At 56.1% G+C, this 18832-nt stretch overlaps 1 protein-coding gene across 1 annotated transcript in view; it reads right to left on the bottom strand.

The window, feature by feature from the left end:
* ACSBG1 (acyl-CoA synthetase bubblegum family member 1) overlaps positions 1-18800 on the bottom strand; it is a 48552-nt gene extending 29752 nt beyond the window's left edge. The window contains exons 1-2 of the mRNA XM_014584862.1: positions 18675-18800; positions 764-862 (exon numbers count right to left, since the gene is read on the bottom strand). Of these exons, the coding sequence (XP_014440348.1) occupies positions 764-862; positions 18675-18754 (179 nt within the window). The 5' untranslated portion in view covers positions 18755-18800. The remainder of the gene's footprint in view (positions 1-763; positions 863-18674) is intronic.
* Positions 18801-18832: the final 32 nt, after the last annotated feature.

Raw genomic sequence — 18832 nt, 5'->3', positions numbered from 1 at the left:
CCCCAGAGGGGGCTCCCCTGGGGCGGGGCTAAGCCCCCCAACACACACACACACACACACACACACTGCCTCTCCCTGTGCGGTCTAAGGGCTCAGCAGAAAGAGAAGCCAGGTTCTGCAGTGCCCTAACTTGCTATGTGACTCTGGGCAAGTCCAGGCCTCTCTCTGGGTCCGGCACTGGAGACCTACGAGCACCACCACAGTGCGGAGCAGGCTTTCAGGGCGGGGAGGAGCCCCCACACCACACTCCCCACACCCGCCAGCCCTCAGCCATGCTGAGAAACTCAGAGCGGAGCTGAGGACGCTCCTAGGGTGGCCCCAGATGAGAGCTTCTACTCGATGGAGGGACAGGCATGAGACAGGGATACTTGGGCTTGGGGCCATCGACCGCCACCCCTGGCCAGACCTCCCACATCTTCAGGCTTGGTGACTGGATAGAAGGGCTCCTCTTCCAGCCAGCACAGCCCGGGCATGGCCAGGCCATCACCCCAGCCTCACTGGCCCACAGCACAGTCCCTCCTCGACTCGCCTGGCCAGACCTTGACCCCTGGTGGACGAGTAGGTGGATTCCGGGACACACTGTGTACGTGGGACCGCACCACTCCAGGGACACACATGCCAGTCACCAGCTACGTAAACAGAACCCCCGATCTGCACAGCGTGCGACCCGCACAGCTGGCCTGGCAGCCCTGAGGGCAGGACTGTGGCTCCAGGGAGTCCCGGCTGTCTCTCTGCCCAGTTCCCAGGAAGCTGGGCCAATTACCTGCTTCTCACATTCGGCCTCACTCCTTGCTGGTACTGCAGGGTCAGACCAAGTTTGCGAACACACCTAGGCCCGCCTGGCAGCAGTCTGTTTAAGAACCTGAGATCGGTTTTAAAGCAAAAGACATCAGGAGGTTATGAAGGGAGGGGATGAGGAGAAGGGGGACGAGTCGGGGTCCGAGCTGGCCCCCTCCTCAGGAACTCTGCAAGCCAGGCCTGGGCCACAGGGCTGCAGCAGCCCTCCTGTTGGTATGGAGACCTGCTCCAGGGAAGCTGCCAGGAAGACAGGGAGAGGACAAAGCATGTTTCTGAGGTGAGGCCCATCATGTGGGGCAAAGGGCACGAGGCCTCTGAGTGCCAAGGAACCTCCCTGCTGACTCAGTGACCAGGTACTGCCACTGTCCTCGGGCTGCTGGGTAGAAGCTTCCTCTACCCTGGGACGAAGGCTAGGGTGTTACCAAACAGGCCCTGGGCTCTGGGCTCAGGTGAACCTGGGATTGAGGGGACGCGCATCCCATGCAGCTCAGGGCCCCAGCCATCAAGGCCCTGCCAACTGCTGACTAGGACTCGCCCACGCTCCGCCTTGCCGGCTGCTTCCTCCTGCTAGGGGCTGACAGCAGGCAGATCCGTGCTCAGGGCTGACCGGCCTCTAAACCAGCAGCGGGCCAGAGTCTACATATTAGCCGGGGCTGTCCTGGGTCTAGGTCTCCCGCCATCTCCACTGCTTCTTCACAAACGAGCCGGTCTTTAAGTCCTCACCATCAAAAGGTGTAGGCGGCATTTCTGACACCCAATAAAATGTGTGGGAACTGGGTCTGGCTTTACCATAGCTGAACAGTGGCTAAATGAAAGGCCAGCCACTGGGAAGCCGAGGGCCAAGCTCACCAGCATGATTAGGACTTCCTGTTTATGGGGAGGACGAGGCTCCTGAGAGCACCTTTCCCTGTGGCGGCCTTTCCTGGGGTGTCCGGCACCCACTGCAGGAGGGAGCCCGTGGCCGCCCTTGTCCAGAAACTTGGTCTACTTTTCTTCTCCAGAGGGCACGTGTGCTCCTTAGACGCAGAGAGGAGAAGGTACCTCTCAACCAGGCATGGCCCCGCTGCGGTCCATCTTCTCCGCTTCCTCCTCCTGTGGGGATTTGGGGCACACACGCACACATGCACTGCCAGGGCTGACACTCAAACCATGTGGTGGCCACGTGGAATCCAGCTCCCTCAGCCACTAGGCCATGGGGACTGGAGCTCCCTTTTTTTAAAAATTACATTTTGCTATGGGGTGTATACCTGCCAGAAAGACAGGGAGAAGAAGCGAGAAAGGGAGGGAAGGAAAGAAACCACCCCCACGGGCCTGGATGGCTAGGCCACAATCCCTTTTCCTCTACCCTCCTCTCGGGACTTTGGGCGCGCACACACATGAACCAGGCATGTTTTCCGAGCTAGCTGCCAGATCCTGGACTTGAACCATGCCACTGGCCATGTGGGATCCAGTACCTGAACTACCATGCCACCCTCTGGCCCCGTTTTTTCTTTGAAGTCTACTTAGGTATTTCTTTCAGAGGGTGAGGAGATGGAGATGCCTCACAGGCCTTGTTATTCCATAACCCTCCCCCTCAGTTTCCCAGTCAATTAGGAACGCAGGTGCGCCTCAGGTACACCTGGGTTTTCAGGTCAACTGGGAACCCAAACCCAGGCTTTCCCCTGCAGCACTGCACTGTGGCACACACTGCCTGTACCACCACGGCTGGGGCAGCCCTGCTGCGGCAGGAGCGCCTCACCTCTCCTCGCCACTGGCCCACGGAGGGTCTTATTCAACTCCGCCCTGTGCTTATAGAATGTGGGGTGCTGATTAAGAGAATGTCAAAACCCGATTCTTCCAGAGGAGTGAAGCTTGCGCGTCGCCTTGCCAGGGCCTTTGTGAGTTGGTCCCTTTACGGGGGGCTGCATCTAGAATACAATGCGCCAAGCCTCCCTGTAACTGCTGCCCGCTCGCTCAGGGTTGCAGCGAGTGACAGAGTCCACTGGCCTGGCAGGGACACGAGCGAGTGTGACTACGTGGTGGCCGGGCCTGCCAGCCCTGGCTTGGCAGCTGGCGTTCACCTGGTTGGTGGTAGCGGTCAGGGGGGTTTTTAGTTTCACTCCTCCCCCATGCTACAGCAGTCACTTGAGCATGCTGGCCTCCCTCCCTCCACCTTGCCATTCCTTTTTGTAGCAGAATAGAAAGCAAAACAGCCAAGCCCGTTAGGATCGCAGGTTAGGGGCCAGCAGGCGCCGTGCCGTGGTGGTTAAGGTGCTGGATCCCACGTGGCTGACTCTGCAGTATGTGTCCTGGACCCAGGGGCTTGAAAAACAGGCTGGGTACACATGCGTGCATGCTCAAAATCCCAAGAGAAGAATGGAGAAGGGACTGTGGCATGGCCATCCCCCTGAGGAGTGATCTCTCACTTTCCTTCCCTGTCCGTCTCTCTATAGCTAGTGAATATGACCTATGACAAAAAAATTTCTTTTTTAAATCGCAAGTTAAACCAGAGATGATCCAAAATAGAACCTATCATGTTTTCTCAAAGAAAAGCCCCTGAGATTTGGGGAGCAAGCTACTCTGTTTTGATTTCTCAAAAGCATCTTGGGGGGCTGGCCCACGGTCTAGTGGTTAAGGGAGCCAGATCCCACAAGGCCAAATATCTGGTTTAAATCCCAATCCCACTGGCTTCAAAACCATACCAGGTATGTGTGTACGTTCAAAATCACAGCAGGTTAGAGAAATGAAGGGACTGTGGCGTGATCGTGCCCCACTGGAGGGTGGTGCTTTCTTCCTCTCCCTGTATCTGTCTCTCTGACTCTCTCTTGAAAGTAAATGGACCCTGGGACCAGCAGTTAACATAATGGCTATGTCACTGGACTCCCATGTGTAGTCAACCGCGGTTCAAGTCCCGGACCCGGTGGCTTAAACTCATGCTGGGTGCGTGTGTGTGCGTGCCCAAGATCCTGAGAGGAGAATGGAGAAGGGATTGCAGCGTGGCCATCCCCTCTGGGGGTGATTTCTCACTTTCTGTCTCTCTGTCTTTCTGGAGAGCGCATGCGCCCTATAGCAAAAATCTCTCAAAAAATGAAAAAAAGGAAGAAAGTACATGCATCCTCTGGCTAAAAACAAAACAAAACAAAACAAAACACAGCCTTGGGACCTACAGACGCCGTAATGGTTACGTCGCTGGACTCCCATGTAGCCAACTGTGGTTGGAGTCCCGGCCCTGGCGGCTTGAAACTCATGCCAAGCATGTGTGCGTGTGGCCCAAGATCCTGGGAGAAGAATGGAGAAGGGATTGTCACATGACCATTTTCCCCAGGGAGTGATTTCTTGCTTTCTCTCTGTCTCTCCAGTGAGTGCATATAGCAAAAACCTCTCAAAAAACAAAAACAAAAAAACAAAAAACCACAGTGTTTTGGCCCCTTAGCCCGATCCTGCTGTCCTGGGAAGGACAGGTGATCTGTAAATGGCCCCTCGCCCCAGGGGAGATGACACTACTGCCATCCTGCAGAAGGGGAGCAACCCACTACTCCTGTTGTCCTGGAAAAGTAAACTCTGGGAACGCCGCAGCCGCCGAAGTCCAGAGACCAGCGCAAGCCCTGGGGGCGAGAGGCACCTGACTGAGAGAACGGCAGGTGGTCGTGGCGGGAGAAAGGCTGGCCTGCTCTGTCAGCCGCTTAACATCCCCAGGAGGAGGACGAGGCCCCCAACAGAACGGCCCTTCCACCTGGCTGAGGACAGGGCCGACCCTCACCCCCAGCTCTATAAACCCGCTGTAACACATGGCCGCGCTCTCCTTTCACAGGGGGAAACAGAGAGCAAGACAAACCTCCAAAGCCAGTTTCTTTAGCACTGCCCAGCACATGGAGGAAAGCAGAGCACGTCGGAACAGGGAGTGAGGGGCCTGGGGAGCCTGCACCCTGCCTTTCTCTTTACAACCTCTCGGTCATTAGGTCTCTCCTGACTCCTCCTATCTTGCCAGAGGGGCTGAAGACAGAGCCTTCCAAGCCTCTTTTGGCTCCTCTTTCAGGGAGTCTTCCGAGATTTTCCCAACACCTTCTCACCCTCGTGGCCCTTGAACATTCAGCCTGGGTTCTGCAAGCCCCACATGACTTAGAAGCTCCTTGAGAGTGAGGGCTACTCCGGTTCAGCTCAGCCCTCTGGCTGTCAAACTCGCTGTTGGGCTCAAAAACGCTGGTTGGACGGAATCTCTCTCATCTCTTTCCATGTGAGCCCCTCTGCCTGAGGGCCCACCGCACATTCGACTCGTTGCCCCTTCTTCCCGTTCAGCGCTCGGCAGCAGGACTGCTGTCCTGTACGCAGTCGGTGCCCGGTGCAAGGCTTTCAGAGGTCCGTGGGCTCACCTGACAGAGACAGGGAGATGGAGGGAGAGCAAGCACCCCCATGGGGGTGGCCATGCCAGAGTCCCTTCTCCAGCCTGCTGGGATTCGGGGTACACACACACACACCCAGCATGTTTCTCAAGCCACGATGCAGGGATTCGAACCGCGGTCAGCCATGTGGGATCTAGCTCCCTAACCAGGCCCCGCTGGCCCAGCAAGAGCTCTCCTGAGACAGCACAGTGCTGAGTTCACCAGTCTGCCTGCCTGCTTGGGCTCGACTCACTTTTCTGGCTGTGTGACCATGGCTGTCACTGTGCCTCTCTGAGTGCCCCGTGGTGTGACAAGAAGAGCCCCATGGGAAGCACCAGGGCACAGAGCCACGCCCTCGCTGCTGCTGCTGCCGGCTCCCAGGGGCCTTCGGGGAAGGAGACTGGCAAGACGGGGAGGTGAGAAGTCCCAAACCCAAGCCTAGGGCTCCAAGCCCTGTGCCGAGTACGCCCCCCTGAGATGGGAAGGGGGCTGGGAGGAGGGTGGGACCCTCGTTCCTTACACAGTCCTCAGGACAGGTGTGGCAGACCTGAGCAGAAGCACCTCTGGCATGGTACCTGGGGGGGGTCTGCACCCACAAGCTCACCCAGGCGAGCACGAGAACCTCAGGGACCGTGTCACAGCGTCCCCGGGGAGAGCAGCAGCAGCCCAGCTCCACCAAACTGCCCTGCAACAGAGACACGGCATGAGTCACTGCCCTGCAGCCCAGCTGGCGAGGGGACAGCTGCTCTCCTTCCTGGGCATGACTCACGGCTGCCAAGGCTGGGTACTTGGCTGTAATTTACTGCCTCGTAAACCCACGCGCTGGGCTCGGGTCGAGAACGACGCACACCTCGCCGTAGGTACTGCCAGGGGGCTCAGGTGTCTACTCCCCGAGGGCCGGCCTCTCTCCAGGACAGCCACAGGAGTGCCGCTTCTAGGACTCTTGCCGTGCAAAGACTTTAATCACCCCTCACTACCCTCCCTCCTCCCTGATGTAGCTCTCGTCCCTGTCTGCCATCGAAGGGAGAGCCTGTCTCCCAGAAGGCTGGGGACAGGCTAGGGACGGGCGGGGGGAATGTTCTCAATGGAGGACGTTGCCTAACTATTTCCCCACATCCTAAAACATCCCAGCAGGGATTGCCGTCTGTAAACCCCACGGTCCTGGCTCCGTGCTGTCCCTGCGCACGGGCTGGTGCTAAGGCAGCAGTGTCACGCGTAGTGGTGAATCAACACAAGCCTCCTGTGGCTGCACAGCGAACCCCACGCCTCCTGCTTCTCTTTATCCTGCACGGATAGCCTCAGTTCAAAGATCAGGCCCCTGGCTCCCTCTGATTCCTGCTCAGAAGCACCCCCCCCACACTCCAAGGACTCGCACAGCTGGCGTGCCCAGGATGCTCACCCTGCTGCGTGTGGCCGGCGGGCTCAGGGCTCAGCATCCCCTCTGCTCCTCCCGCTAAGGCATGGCAAGAGTGAAGCAGCTGCTGCAGGTGCCCAGGTTCCGGGTGATGAAGCAGTGGGGCTGGGCGTGAGTGGGGACCCGCCCCAGTCTGCCCTGCGGCAGTGGGTGAGGTGCGTCCCCAGATACCTCTGACCCACCTGGCACGGCCCCGGCTGCCCACCTGTGTGAGTCTTACATAAGAGGGCTGGGAACAGAAGGACCTGCAGCGTGGGCAGGAGAGGCAGTCTGCTGGCAGAGCCAGGGAGACGGTGCCCCTGCCACTGGGCCCTTCTCCTGGGTCAGCTCTGTGGCCCCAGGCGGGGTGGGAGGCTCGCTTTTAAAACATTTTTTGGCCATTTAAATTTATCTTCTAATTTGCGAGGGGGCTCATGCACTCATTGGAGAGAGACACAGAGAGAGAGAGAGAGATAACCCCCATGGAGGATGGTCACACAGCAATCCCTTCTCTATTCTGCAAGTCCATCTTGACTTTTTTTTTTTTTTAAATATGCCAAAGGCACGTGCACTCACCAGAGACAGAGAGAGGCAGACGGAGAAAGCACTCCCCACCCCAGTGAGACGTGGTCACGCTGCAACCCCTTCACTGCTCCATCCTGTCGGACGCGGGGGACGCACACACGCCAGGTGTGTGTTTCAAGCCGCCAGGGCCGGATTCGAGCCCTGTGGTTGGCCATGTGGATCCAGCTCCTTTAACCACCAGGCCACGGGCCGGCTCTTTCCTTTTCTCTACTCAGTAAGCATGCCACATTAATGCCATGAGTGTCGATGCCCGCACCCTCCCACAGCCCTGTCACAGAGGCTGCAGATAGTCCCAGTTCCCGGATGAGGTGACTGAGGCTCAGTGAGCTCTAGACTTCTTCATGCCTACGACCAGCTGAGGTCTCCTGGGCCAACTCTGGGCCAGGGTGCATAGACATGAAGGTTGTCCATGATCTGCATCATAAAACTCAGCCAGCTGCTCCATCTTGCCTCTGTTCCATGGTGACAAATGTCCCTGCACCTTGCCCTCTGCCGTCTGGTGTCCCCTCCGCCTCTTTCTCCACTCCAGGGACCAGCAATTGTCCCCACCAACGCCATCGAAAGCCAGGGACCCTGTTTCCGGGGCAGCCTCTTCCTGCTCCTCCCTCCGGGGTTCCCTGGGGCCTGTCCCTGGTTCTCTGTCTTCCTCTGGGCCCTGTCCCCTTTGGGGAGCTCACTTTCCACCTCATCTTTAATTATCCTCTGAAAGCCAGGAACAGCTCCCAAATCCCAAACTGCCCCTGGGCTGGGTGGTGCTGGATGAAGTGAAAAGACGGAGGTGCCCCAGCCAGTGCTAGGCGGAAATCATAAGCCCCGATTTTAAGGTGGAGAGGCAAGGTACAGAGGCAGCGAGGGGGACGGGGCTGTGCGGAAGCCCTCTACCAAGTCCCGTGGCCAACGCCCACAGGTTGCTACACCTGGCTGGTGGATCAATCCCTGAGCCCTGACTTCAAGAGAATTCAGTCCTTTACCGATTCCAGTTCCATAAAGGCATTTCCCCCACGTCCTTTCCCCACCGCCACCTCAAGACCCCCTGACAATTCCACTCTGAAGTGCTGGCCCTGAGCTCTGGTGGGTCAGGAGCCCTTCTGGGATGTGCTGGAAGCCCTCCCCGCACTCCCATCAGTGCCCTTCTGCACCCGGACGGTCTCTTGCTGTCGCTGGTTCCTGCAGGTGCTGGAAGCTGTTATATGAACAGCCCCACCCTAATGAGTCCTGGAAAGGAATCCAGACATCTCCTCTGTCCTGAAGAACTGGCGATGGGACTGCTCTGTTCCTCCTCCGCCTCCTCCCCTGTCCCAGCAAGGGCTGAGCGGAGCGAGTGATTGCAGCTGGCACTGGGGCGGCTGTGGGCGGGAGGCAGCAACCATCCTGCGCCCAGACAAGCAGGAGCCCTGTGCCTGGCCTCTCAGGCCCTGGTGGCCCAGCCCTTCCGGAGGTCATAACTAAAGGGATTTAGAAACTGGCAGTTGGAAAGCCACGTGTGGCTCGTTCTGGGGCCAGGGGTCTTCGAAAATGTGAGACCCTCCCTTTCCTTCCCCTTGCAAAGCCCGTGAGCTGGCCCACCACAGCAGGTCTCCTATTGCCAGACAGACCCCTCTCCCTGGGAGGCCGCGGGGCAGGGACCCCTGGCTCTCTCCCTGAAGCTGCCCTGGTGGGCTTCCCAGCCGGGCACTCAGCATTTAGAGCCGAGTATTGATTTTAAAAACACAACATGTCTGCCCAGAGGTAAAAATATCAATCAAGTCCTTATTCACAGTTGGAAATGATCTCTCCCTAATGACCAAAGGTCCCAAGAGGATCTTTTTAAAAAAAAAAAAAAAAAAGAATTATTTTATTTAACTTTTTTAATTTTTAAGTTGACCAGACAGGGACAGAGAGAGAGAGGGAAAGCAAGCCACCAGGTCTGGGACTCAAACCATGGTTGGCCATGTGGGAATCCAGCACCCCTAACCACCAAACCACCTGACAACACCAAGGATCCTTTTTTTTGGAGCACTTTTTGCTATAGGGCACGTGTGCTTGCCTGTGAGACAAAAAGTGAGAAATCACCCCCCCTCCAGGGGAATGGCCACACTGCAATCCCTTCTCCACTCTCCTCTCGGGATTTTGGGCATGTACGCACATGGGCCCAGCGCGAGTTTTAACGCCACTGCCAGGTCCAGGACTTGAATCACAGTCAACTATGTGGGAGTCCAGCACGGTAACCATTATGACATCCAACGGTCCCAACCTTTCTCTAAAATTGCTAGTGGGCACATGCACTTGCCAGAGAGAGAGACAGAGAGAGGGGAGAGAGGGAAAGCACCATCTAACGGAGTGTGGTCATGCTGCAACACTCCTCCTCCATTTCTCCCTCCTGTTAGGATTTGGAACTCATGCACACACGTGCCTGGTAGTTTTGTTTTGTTTTAGTTTTTGGAGAGATTTTTGCTATAGGGTGCATGCGCTCGCCAGAAAGACAGAGACAGACAGAAAGCAAGAAATCACCCCCAGGGGGATGGCCATGCCGCAATCCCTTCTCTTCCACTCTCTTCTCGGAATCTTGGGCACACACGCACAAGTGTCCAGTGTGAGTTTAAGCCACCGGGTCCGGGACTTGAACCGCAGTCAATTACATGGGACTACAGCGACATACACCATTACACCAACTGCTGATCCTCACCTGGTGTGTTTTTCAAGCCTCCCGGGGCCAGGATTCAAACCACAGTCAGCCATATGGGATCCAGCTCTCTTAACCACTAGGCTACAGGGCTAGCCCGAGGCTCCTCCTGACCAGGAATATTGACCTAACACCTCTTCTGTGCTGGATCCTGATGGGATATGTGGGTAGGCGAGAGTAGAATGGGCATGGTGGCTGTCTGGAGGATTAGCGGCGGGATTGAGAGGCAATGGATAAAGATGCATTCGAGGTCACTGTGAGTTGCGGGAGCCCGCCCCAGGCAGATGTGCACAAGGAGTGAAAGGAGAGTTGGCAGGGGGTGAAGGCGAGGTCCTTCCACGTGAGGCAGATGGCAGGCACCCCGGGCAGTGGAGCAGTGGGTATAGGTGCAGAGGTGAGGAGTCAGGCCCTGGGGAGAGACGCAGGATGTGGGCCATCGCCAGCCTCAGTGCCCCTGCAGAGATCCACTGGGGACCCGTGGGCTCTTGGAAAGGCTGTGTGCAGGGCAGGAGGAAGACATCCCCTCAGCCCTGCCAGTGAGAACATATCTGGGGCAGGGGCCCTGATGATGGCTGAGCCCTCAGTCCAAGGCCCCGACGGGGCCCCAAAGGCTCACCCAGCTTCAGCTTGGCTCTAGGCCTGGTGGGTGGGGCTCCCCAGCCAGCCAGCTCACTTCTAACCCAATTGGCAGTGCCTGAGTGTCCAACTCTGGCAAGCCACAGCCCAGGACTGCTGTGTGAGAACGACTGTGTCAGTGACCGGGTTCCACCACACAGCCCTGAAGGACTTGGCGAAGCCATGCCTGGGACAAAGTTCTCCAGGTGCCGGGACATCTGGATGCCAGCCCGAGCTCTGTGCAATCTTGTGCAAGTCCCTGGTCCTCTCTGGGACTCTTTCCTCAGATGTCACAGTAGGGCCTTCCGATTTTCTATTTGAGAGCCTGGGCTGGAAGTTTGCTGCCCCAGGTAGGGACGAGGCCCCGGGCTGGGTGTTGCCAGGCTTGCAGGCCGAGGGCAGGGGAGAACCAGACAGGGATAACAACGGCACGAGGGAGCTGCGAGCAGGAGCCCAGCCTCAGTGCATGCCAGGTGGCGTCCTGCACATGCACACTGATGGACGTGCTCCATCCCCACAGCAGCGGGGGCACGGTCACTATCCTCGCTTTGCAGATGAGGACATGGAGGTATGAAGACGGCACGGAAGTGGCCCACGGTCCTCTTGTTGCTGTTGTTCACGGTAAGAGTGCATGCGATGCCCGAGAGAGAGGGCGAGAAAGAGAAGAGCAGCCCTCACTGGGCCTGGGCAGGCCGCAGAGCCTCTCCCAGTCCTCTCACTCAGCGTCCCCAGCCTTTTTGGCACCAGGGACCAGTTCGTGGAAGACCATTTTTCCCCAGAGCAGGAAGTGAAAGGGTGGTTTATGAGAGAACATAACCTAGCTCTCTCGGCTGCACTGTTCACACCGGTGCACGCTCCTCAGAGAATCTAATGTCGCCCTGAGCTGACAGGAAACGGCGCTGGATGGGGAGCAGCTGCGAACACAGATGAAGCTCCATCGCCCGGTGCTCACCTCTGCTATGCCACCCAATTCCTCGCAGGTGGGGGACCCCTGCTGCTGCTCACCAGGATCCTGGGCATATACATGTACTCGTGCACCTGGTGTGTTCAGGCTGACCAGGCCGGGAACTCAAACTGCAGTCGGCACGTGGCTTCCAGCTCTGCAGTCCAGTATTCTGCCGACTGCGACACAGAGGCCAGGCCTGCCCAGGGTCTTTTATTTGAACCTGGAATTCTAACACCTCTGAGCTTCACGCTGCTTCATTCCTTTCTGTGGGGGGTCCTGACTTTTTCAGAGTTGGGATACAAACTCAGGCAGGCGGGTTCCAGAATTCATGCTCTGAACTAACCAGTTTCACCCAACAGTCTCAAGGTCTCTTGGGCAACTGGGATAGGACAGGATGGGAACAGGAGTTTAGGGGGGGAGAAAAGGAGACATCTCAGGCTTCTCTCTCTCTTTTTTTTTTCTTTCTTAAAACTTTCGCTCTACGGCACACGCATTCATTGGAGAGGGATGAAAGAGAGAAAGTAAGAAATCGCCCTGCAGGGGGAATGGCCACACTGCAATCCCTTCTCTTCCATTCTCCTCTTGGGATTTTCGGTACACATGCAACACACCCAGGGTGTTTTCAAGTTGCCGGGTCCAGGACTCAAACTGCAGTTACATGTGAGATCTACCAGCTGGCCCTCTGTCTTCTAAACTCCGCTTCTAACCAGCCGTTATCAGACCTTTTCTCTACCTCTTAGCCAACCAATGTTATACAAAATGCGTGTAAGCAAGTGCATATCTTAAATCACAATGAAGCCAGTTCCTTATGCTGTTTTGATGGTAGGCACAGGTAACTGCTTAGTGGTGGTTTTCTTTTTCTTTTCTTTTAGAGGGATTTTTGCTATAGGGTTTTTCTCTTATAAAGTATCAGAGGATACACATGAACTTCCCAGGGAGAGAGAGAGAAAGCACCCCCAACTGTGGCATGGCCATGCCCGCGGGAGGGTGCTTTCTCATGTTCCCTCACCCTCATCTCGTCTCTCTCCAGCGAGTGCACACGCTTCCTAGCAAAAAAAAAAAAAAAAAGGATCTTTAGCCCAACCTGGTATCTCAGTTCCAGAATCCCACAGCAATTCTACTCGTAGGTATAATCCTAAGAAAAATGAAAACAAATATCCACGCAGAAGCTTGGGCATCCACGTTCTTAGCAGCATTATTCACGTAACAGTAAAGTGGAAACAACCCAAATGTCCATCAACCGATCGAGGAGTAACCAAAATGTGGTATATCCATGTGAGGGAGTATTATTCAGCCATAAAAAGAATGAAGTGCTACAGTCATTACAACATGCTACAACATGGGTGAATGCCTAAAACATGCACTAAGGGACAGAAGCCAGTCACAACAGATAAGCCTGTTTAAGTGGAACATCCAGAATAAGCGAATGGGTAGAGGTGGAACACTAGGTTAGTGCTTTTCTAGGCTCGGGGGTGGAGGAGAAATGAGACGTGACTGCTCACGTGTGTGGTGTTTCTTTGGGCGAGGCAGAAAACGTTTTCGCTGCTGTTGTTTTGTTATAGCTATGGAGTACGTGTGCTCACCGGAGATGGGGACACTGAGAGGGAAAGATAAAGAGAAATCATCCCGGGGGGTGAATACGCTGCTATCCCTCCTCCTCCATTCTCTTCCCAGGATCTGGGGCATGCATGCACACGTGCTTGGCATGTTGTTCAAGCCGCTGCGTCTAGAACTCAAACTGTTCAGTTGGCCATGTGGGAGCCAGTGCCTTAACCTCCAAGCCACCTGATGGCCCTGAAAATGTTCTAAAATTGCTTTTGGTGATGGTTGCATCCCTCTCTATATGTACTAAAAAATCATTGACTCGCATGTTTTAAATGGGTGGTTTTGGGGTCCGGCATGGCGGTTGAGGCACTGGGCTCCCACATTCCAGTCAGGCCTGGTGGCTTGCTTTCTTACTTTCCCTTTTTCTCTCTGGTGAGTACAGGTGCCCTATCACAAAATTTTTAAATAATAATAAATAAAATTAAATAATTCTTTTTTCTTAACAAAAAAAAAAAGCACGTGGGTGAATTTTATGACATGTGAATTAGATCTCAACACATGCGATCTATTTAAAAACCATGAACAGGGTCAGGTGGTGGCACGGTGGTTAAGGGCACTGGACTTCCACATGGCTGACTGCAGGTCTAGTCAGTTCTAGTCCCAGACCTGGAGGCTTGCTTTCTTATTTTTCTTCTCTTTCTCTCCCCCTCTCCCACTCTGTCCCTCTCTGATTACATAAAATAAAGAAAGAAAGAAAGTTAAATAAAAAATAATTCTAAAACAAAACAAAGCAAAACAAAAAGCCATGAACAGGCCCAGCCTCAGTGTGCAGCAGTAGCCAAGGCCCTGCAGTGGGGAGGCCCTGTGGAGACCAGGGTTTGCTTTCAGGGCCGAGCTGTACACACTGGGCCTGGGCTGACCTGCATCCTGCAAGCACCCAGCTCTCTGGTCAGATGTCCGGGACGGGGGCTAGCCAGTCCCAGACGTGCCCTCCCCTTTGTTCTGGGCTCTTTTTTTTTTGGAGAGGTTTTTGCTATAGGGCGCGTGCGCTCGCCAGACAGACAGAGAGAGACAGAGAGATAGAAAGCAGGAAATCACCCCCCAGGGGGGATGGCCACGCCGCAATCCCTTCTCCTCCATTCTCCTCTCGGGATCTTGGGCACGCACACACACGCGCCCGGAGTGAGTTTAAGCCACCGGGTCCGGGACTCGAACCGCGGTCGACTACGTGGGAGTCCAGCGACATAGCCATTACACTAACTGCTGGTCCCTGTTCTGGGCTCTTGACACCAACACCTTAACTACCTGAGCCCCTTACAACGTAGTCCGAGATATGCCCTGTTCCCACGTGGTCTTTTATGGATAGTTCCTTGAACACTACGAGCTTCTTCCCATCTCACGGTCTTTCCACACATGTTGTGCTCTTCCCCTCAAAGGCTCTTCCTTTAACCAATGCCTACTCAAAGCTTTGTGTTTGGTTGGTTGTTTTTTAGTACTTATTTATTTATTTCTGTATCTATTTATTTCTTGTGATTTTTAAGCTTCTAGGTTTTGGACTTGAACCACGGTTGGCCATGTGGGAATCCAGAGTCTTAACCTCCATTCCACCTGCTGGCCCAGGCCTCAGTTTTTAAATGTTGCCTTCTCAGGGAAGCCTGGGACTAAGTCAGATCTGTATTATAGTCTCTCTGTAATTAAAAAATAATCCCAACTTTTTTTAAAATTGTGATAAAATATATGTAACATACAGTTTGCTGTTTTAGCCATTTTTCACTCAAGACATGGTCTTCCTTTGTCAACATCGTCTGCCTCAGTTCCGAAGTATCTGGGACCACAGGTGCATTCCACCACACCCAGCCTTTAGGGCTGGCTGGCTCCCGAGGGCCTCAGCCTGCCCAGAAGCAGCGTCCACCAGCACGTGCTACCGCGGCTGGGCCTGCCATTTTTGCCATTTTATGTGTATAATTCCGTGGCATTGATTACATTCCTTCTATTGTGTTTTTCCTGCATGGCGCCTATTATAATTACAGTTTAACAAGTAACTGTGTAATTATTTGCTAACATCCACCTTCCTACAAACATGTAAACTCCTTAGGGCAGGGACTTGTTTTGTTTTCTGTGATATTCTCCAGTGCTTAGCACAGTGCCGGGATGTTTAACAATAAATCGTTTTGAATAAATGAATGTAATCCTTTTTTTAATTTTTAAAAAAAATTGCCAGAGGGCTCATGTGCTTGCAGGGTGCCGGGGGAGAGGCAGGGAATGGAGAAGCGCCCCTCCCCCTCATGGGGCGTGCTCACACTACAAGCCCTTCTCTTCCATTCCCCCTCCGTTTAGGGTTTTGGGGCATGCACGCACACCCACCTGGAGTGTTTTTTAAGCCACAAGGTCCAGGATTTGAATTGGCTATGTGGGGTCCAGCCACCTTAACCACCATGCCAGTAGCTGACCTTGACTGTATTCTTATAAAAATAGAGAAGAACAATAAAGATACTGAAACACGAAGAAAAAACCACGAAGACAGTAGTCCTGTCCCTCGATCTGGGGAAGTGGGCGATGGGAGCGGGGAAGAATTTCAGAGCTAGCTGGCCCAGAGGAGGCTGAGCTCTTAAGGTGGCTGTGTGCACACGGTTACGTGTGTCCTGACGGCTCCTCCCGGGCGAGCACACCCAGGGACGGGCGCTCACTCCCTGTCGTCCTTGAAAAGCACTGGCGGTGAGAAGGCCCTTGCTCAGGGAGCTTGCACAGCTGCTGATGCCTGGGCCTTAGGGGTCCCTCTCTGTGGCCAATCTCTGGGGAGAAAGGAGCCCCCAAATGCTGGGAGAGGCAGCTGGGAGGCCAGGGTGAATGTGTCATTTCAGAGCCTACCATTCCTCCCTAGGCCAGAGAGGTCTCTGGGGCTCCCATCCCTGAGCCTCCTGCCTCCAGTCTACCCAAGTTCAGCCTGACTCGCCTCCCGAAAGCGAGGTCTCCCCAGGAATCTGATGCTTCCAGGCCTCCCAGGACCACCTCTGCCTAACTCACAATTGGCTGCCCCTGGTCTGGCCATATCGGCCCCTCTGGCCCCAGGAGTTGGGCTGGCCCGAACCTGTCGGATCTAATGGCCACCTGCAAGCACAGCTTTGGTCAGCATGGTGTCCCTGCCTGACCCGGACACCCTCAGCCTTTCAAACCCAGAACCAACAGTCCCTTTTGCAGGTCCCTTCAAAGCCCTTCCTCCATTAGGGGTTTGATCGGGCTGGGGGAGCCAGTGCTTCTACTGGACAGGGCCAGGCCCGGGCAGCTCAGTGGGGGCCACGATGGCTGGTTGTCTACAGCTGCAGCCTTGTGGGGCACAGGACACGAGCGACCAGAGCACCAGGCGGGCCCTGGCCTTCTCCTGGCCCTGCCTGGCTGCTTCTTCACACCCTGCCGGTGCCGCTTGGCCCCTACACAGGGGGTCGGGGGAGGAGCAGGTAAGACCATCTCAGGCTGTTGGAGCAGCACGGGCCACCCTTCCTGAGGAGCTGCCACAGTGGCCACAGGTCAGCACGGGTGCAGACACACAGGTCTGAGATACAGCCTGCCCGGCTGCAGAAGCAGGGGATGTACCACAGCGGCGGGACAATGGGCTCTGGAGGAACGATTCGCAAGGATTCACCACTCTGCCCTCACAGCTACCCACAGGGCTGTCAGCAGGTTTATGTTTCCCTCTGGATGGATGGGGAAACAGAGGCCCGGAGAGAGTGTCTTACCCAGGGTCACAGAGCAGGTCAGGGGCAGAGCTCAGCCCTCCCACCTGCTGCTAGCAGAGGGTGTGTGTGAGCGTTTCTAGGCAGTGGCGGGTAACCCTTGAGCTTCTGAAAGCACTTCATACGCTCAGGCTGACATAGCCACCCCACTCTCCTGCACTGCCGAGAGCCAGGTGCTGACTGCAGGGCGCATGCGGGCCAGAGAGCGAGCGAGAGAGGGAAGTGGAAAAGCAGCCTCAAGGGGGGTGGCCACACCACAATGCCTTCTCTCCTCTCTCAGGATTCTGGGCATTCGTACATGTGCCCAGCAAGTTCCTCAAGCTGCCAGGTCTGGAACTTGAACTGCCGAGTAGGCCCAATCGCAGATGCAGCGCCTTAACCGTCACACCACTGGCTGCCCAGGTGTTTATCTGTGCAGGCACCGAAGACCAGACTGAGGTCGGGAGGCTGAACACCCCAGACACACAGTGAGAAGGCAGTGGCTGGTGCTCCACCTCGGGGTTCAGTCCTTCCCTTCCCACGAAGCCCCCTTACTCACCTCCCACAGCAGTCCTTTCCACAGACAGGCCCAGGCCTGTTAGCCCAGTCCCCAGCCTCCGCCAGGGTGGCCAGGCCCTTGCTAGGTACACAGGACTCTCTGCCACTCCTAGTCACCGTGTGTCTGAGATTCGGACGTCAAAACCCCTGGGCTCCCCACACCCTGGGCCACTCACTCAAGGGAGGCAGGGAACCTTGAGCACTGGCAGACCTTGGCTTTTATCTCAAGGGCTAGGCTCCGGAGGCATCCCAGATCATCTCGTGGGGTGGACAGGCCTGGCTCTGCGGGGCCATCGAGGAGGGGCAGTGGCAGAACAGTAAGTGCCCAGGGCAGATCCAGAAGCCACCCTGGGTGAGGAAGTCGGGCCAGCCTTCCTTGAGGGGCCTGTGACCCTCCATGCACCTAGACCATGTCCAGGGAGGGGCTGGACCATGCTCTTGGCTTCTGGAGGCCTGGAAGGTAAGGAGCCCCTGCTTCCAGGAGGTCAGGAGCCCACTGTGGCTTAGTGGGGTTCTCTAGGAGGATGGGGGAGCCCACTGTGGCTTAGTGGGGTTCTCCAGAGAAGCAGGGCAGCCCTGGGGGGGGGGCTCTGTGACTCTGCGGCTCGTTAACATTTACGCCCTTTCTCCTCCACCCTCCTCCTTCACCCCCACCCCCACCACAGGACAGCAGCCATGTTCTCTGTAGCGCAAACGCCGGCCATTTCTTCCCATTACCGCAGAGGGCTCAGGCCCCAGCACCTCGCCTGTCTCCTCCCTTCTACGCCCCAGCCCCCTGGACTCCCGTCCTTCAGTTCCACTGCCACGGGGTCCCCTCCAATCGCTCCCCTCTGACTGCCAAGGCCTTCCTGAGCTCCAAGGCCCGTCTCAAGTCTCAAGTGCCCCCAGCGAGAGGCCTCTGCTTCCTGCCCGTGGGCTCGCCCCTCCAGGCACGGCGATGAGAGCGAGGGCATGGGAGGACGCCTGACAAATTGAATGCACTTCCTCTGAATCTCAGACGTGTAGGATAGACACAGTGAGATTTAGGGACACTCTGGCCACCACCGTCCTGATTAGACAAGGAAACTGCAGCCCAGAGAGGCCCAGGGACTTGCCAAGGTCACACAGCAAGCTGGAGCCGGCACCTAGGGCTCCTTGCGGACTTGTCATCATCGACCCCAGTGTGCCAAAGGCTCCTCTGAGGAGACGGGAGAACATTCTTAGTGACTGAAAACGTCCTCTAGCCAGCGGCAGCCCAGCTGGTGCCCTGGGCGACTCGTTCCTCAGCTGAGGCTCTTGGCCACGCAGGGCGGCAGACACCACGCACCGCGGCAGACACACCACGCACCCCAAACGAGCGTCCAACCGCTGCCTGTTCCACCTTCCAGTTCACCCAGACCCTTCCCTTCATTTTCCAGGCTTGGAAATGGGCTCAGAGAGGGCCACGGCTTGCCTAGCTCACACAGCAGAAGACTCTCCACCATGGCCCGCAGGCTGTGTGTGCAGAGGCCCACCATCCGCTTACCTGGTGCCTGAGTTTTCTTGGGGGGTCCCCACCATCGCATCCTGCTGGCTCTCCTGCGGGACCTCCCTGCTGTCCGGCATGCTGGGGTCCCCGGGGGCGCAGCTACAACCGGCTCCAGAACTGCGTTGCGTCCGTAGCGGGCATCGGTCGGTGTTGGC

The sequence above is a fragment of the Tupaia chinensis genome, unplaced genomic scaffold, assembly GCF_000334495.1.
Source record: "Tupaia chinensis unplaced genomic scaffold, TupChi_1.0 Scaffold000078_1, whole genome shotgun sequence".
Taxonomy (NCBI): domain Eukaryota; kingdom Metazoa; phylum Chordata; class Mammalia; order Scandentia; family Tupaiidae; genus Tupaia; species Tupaia belangeri.
This window is presented reverse-complemented; position numbering and strand designations above follow the sequence as displayed.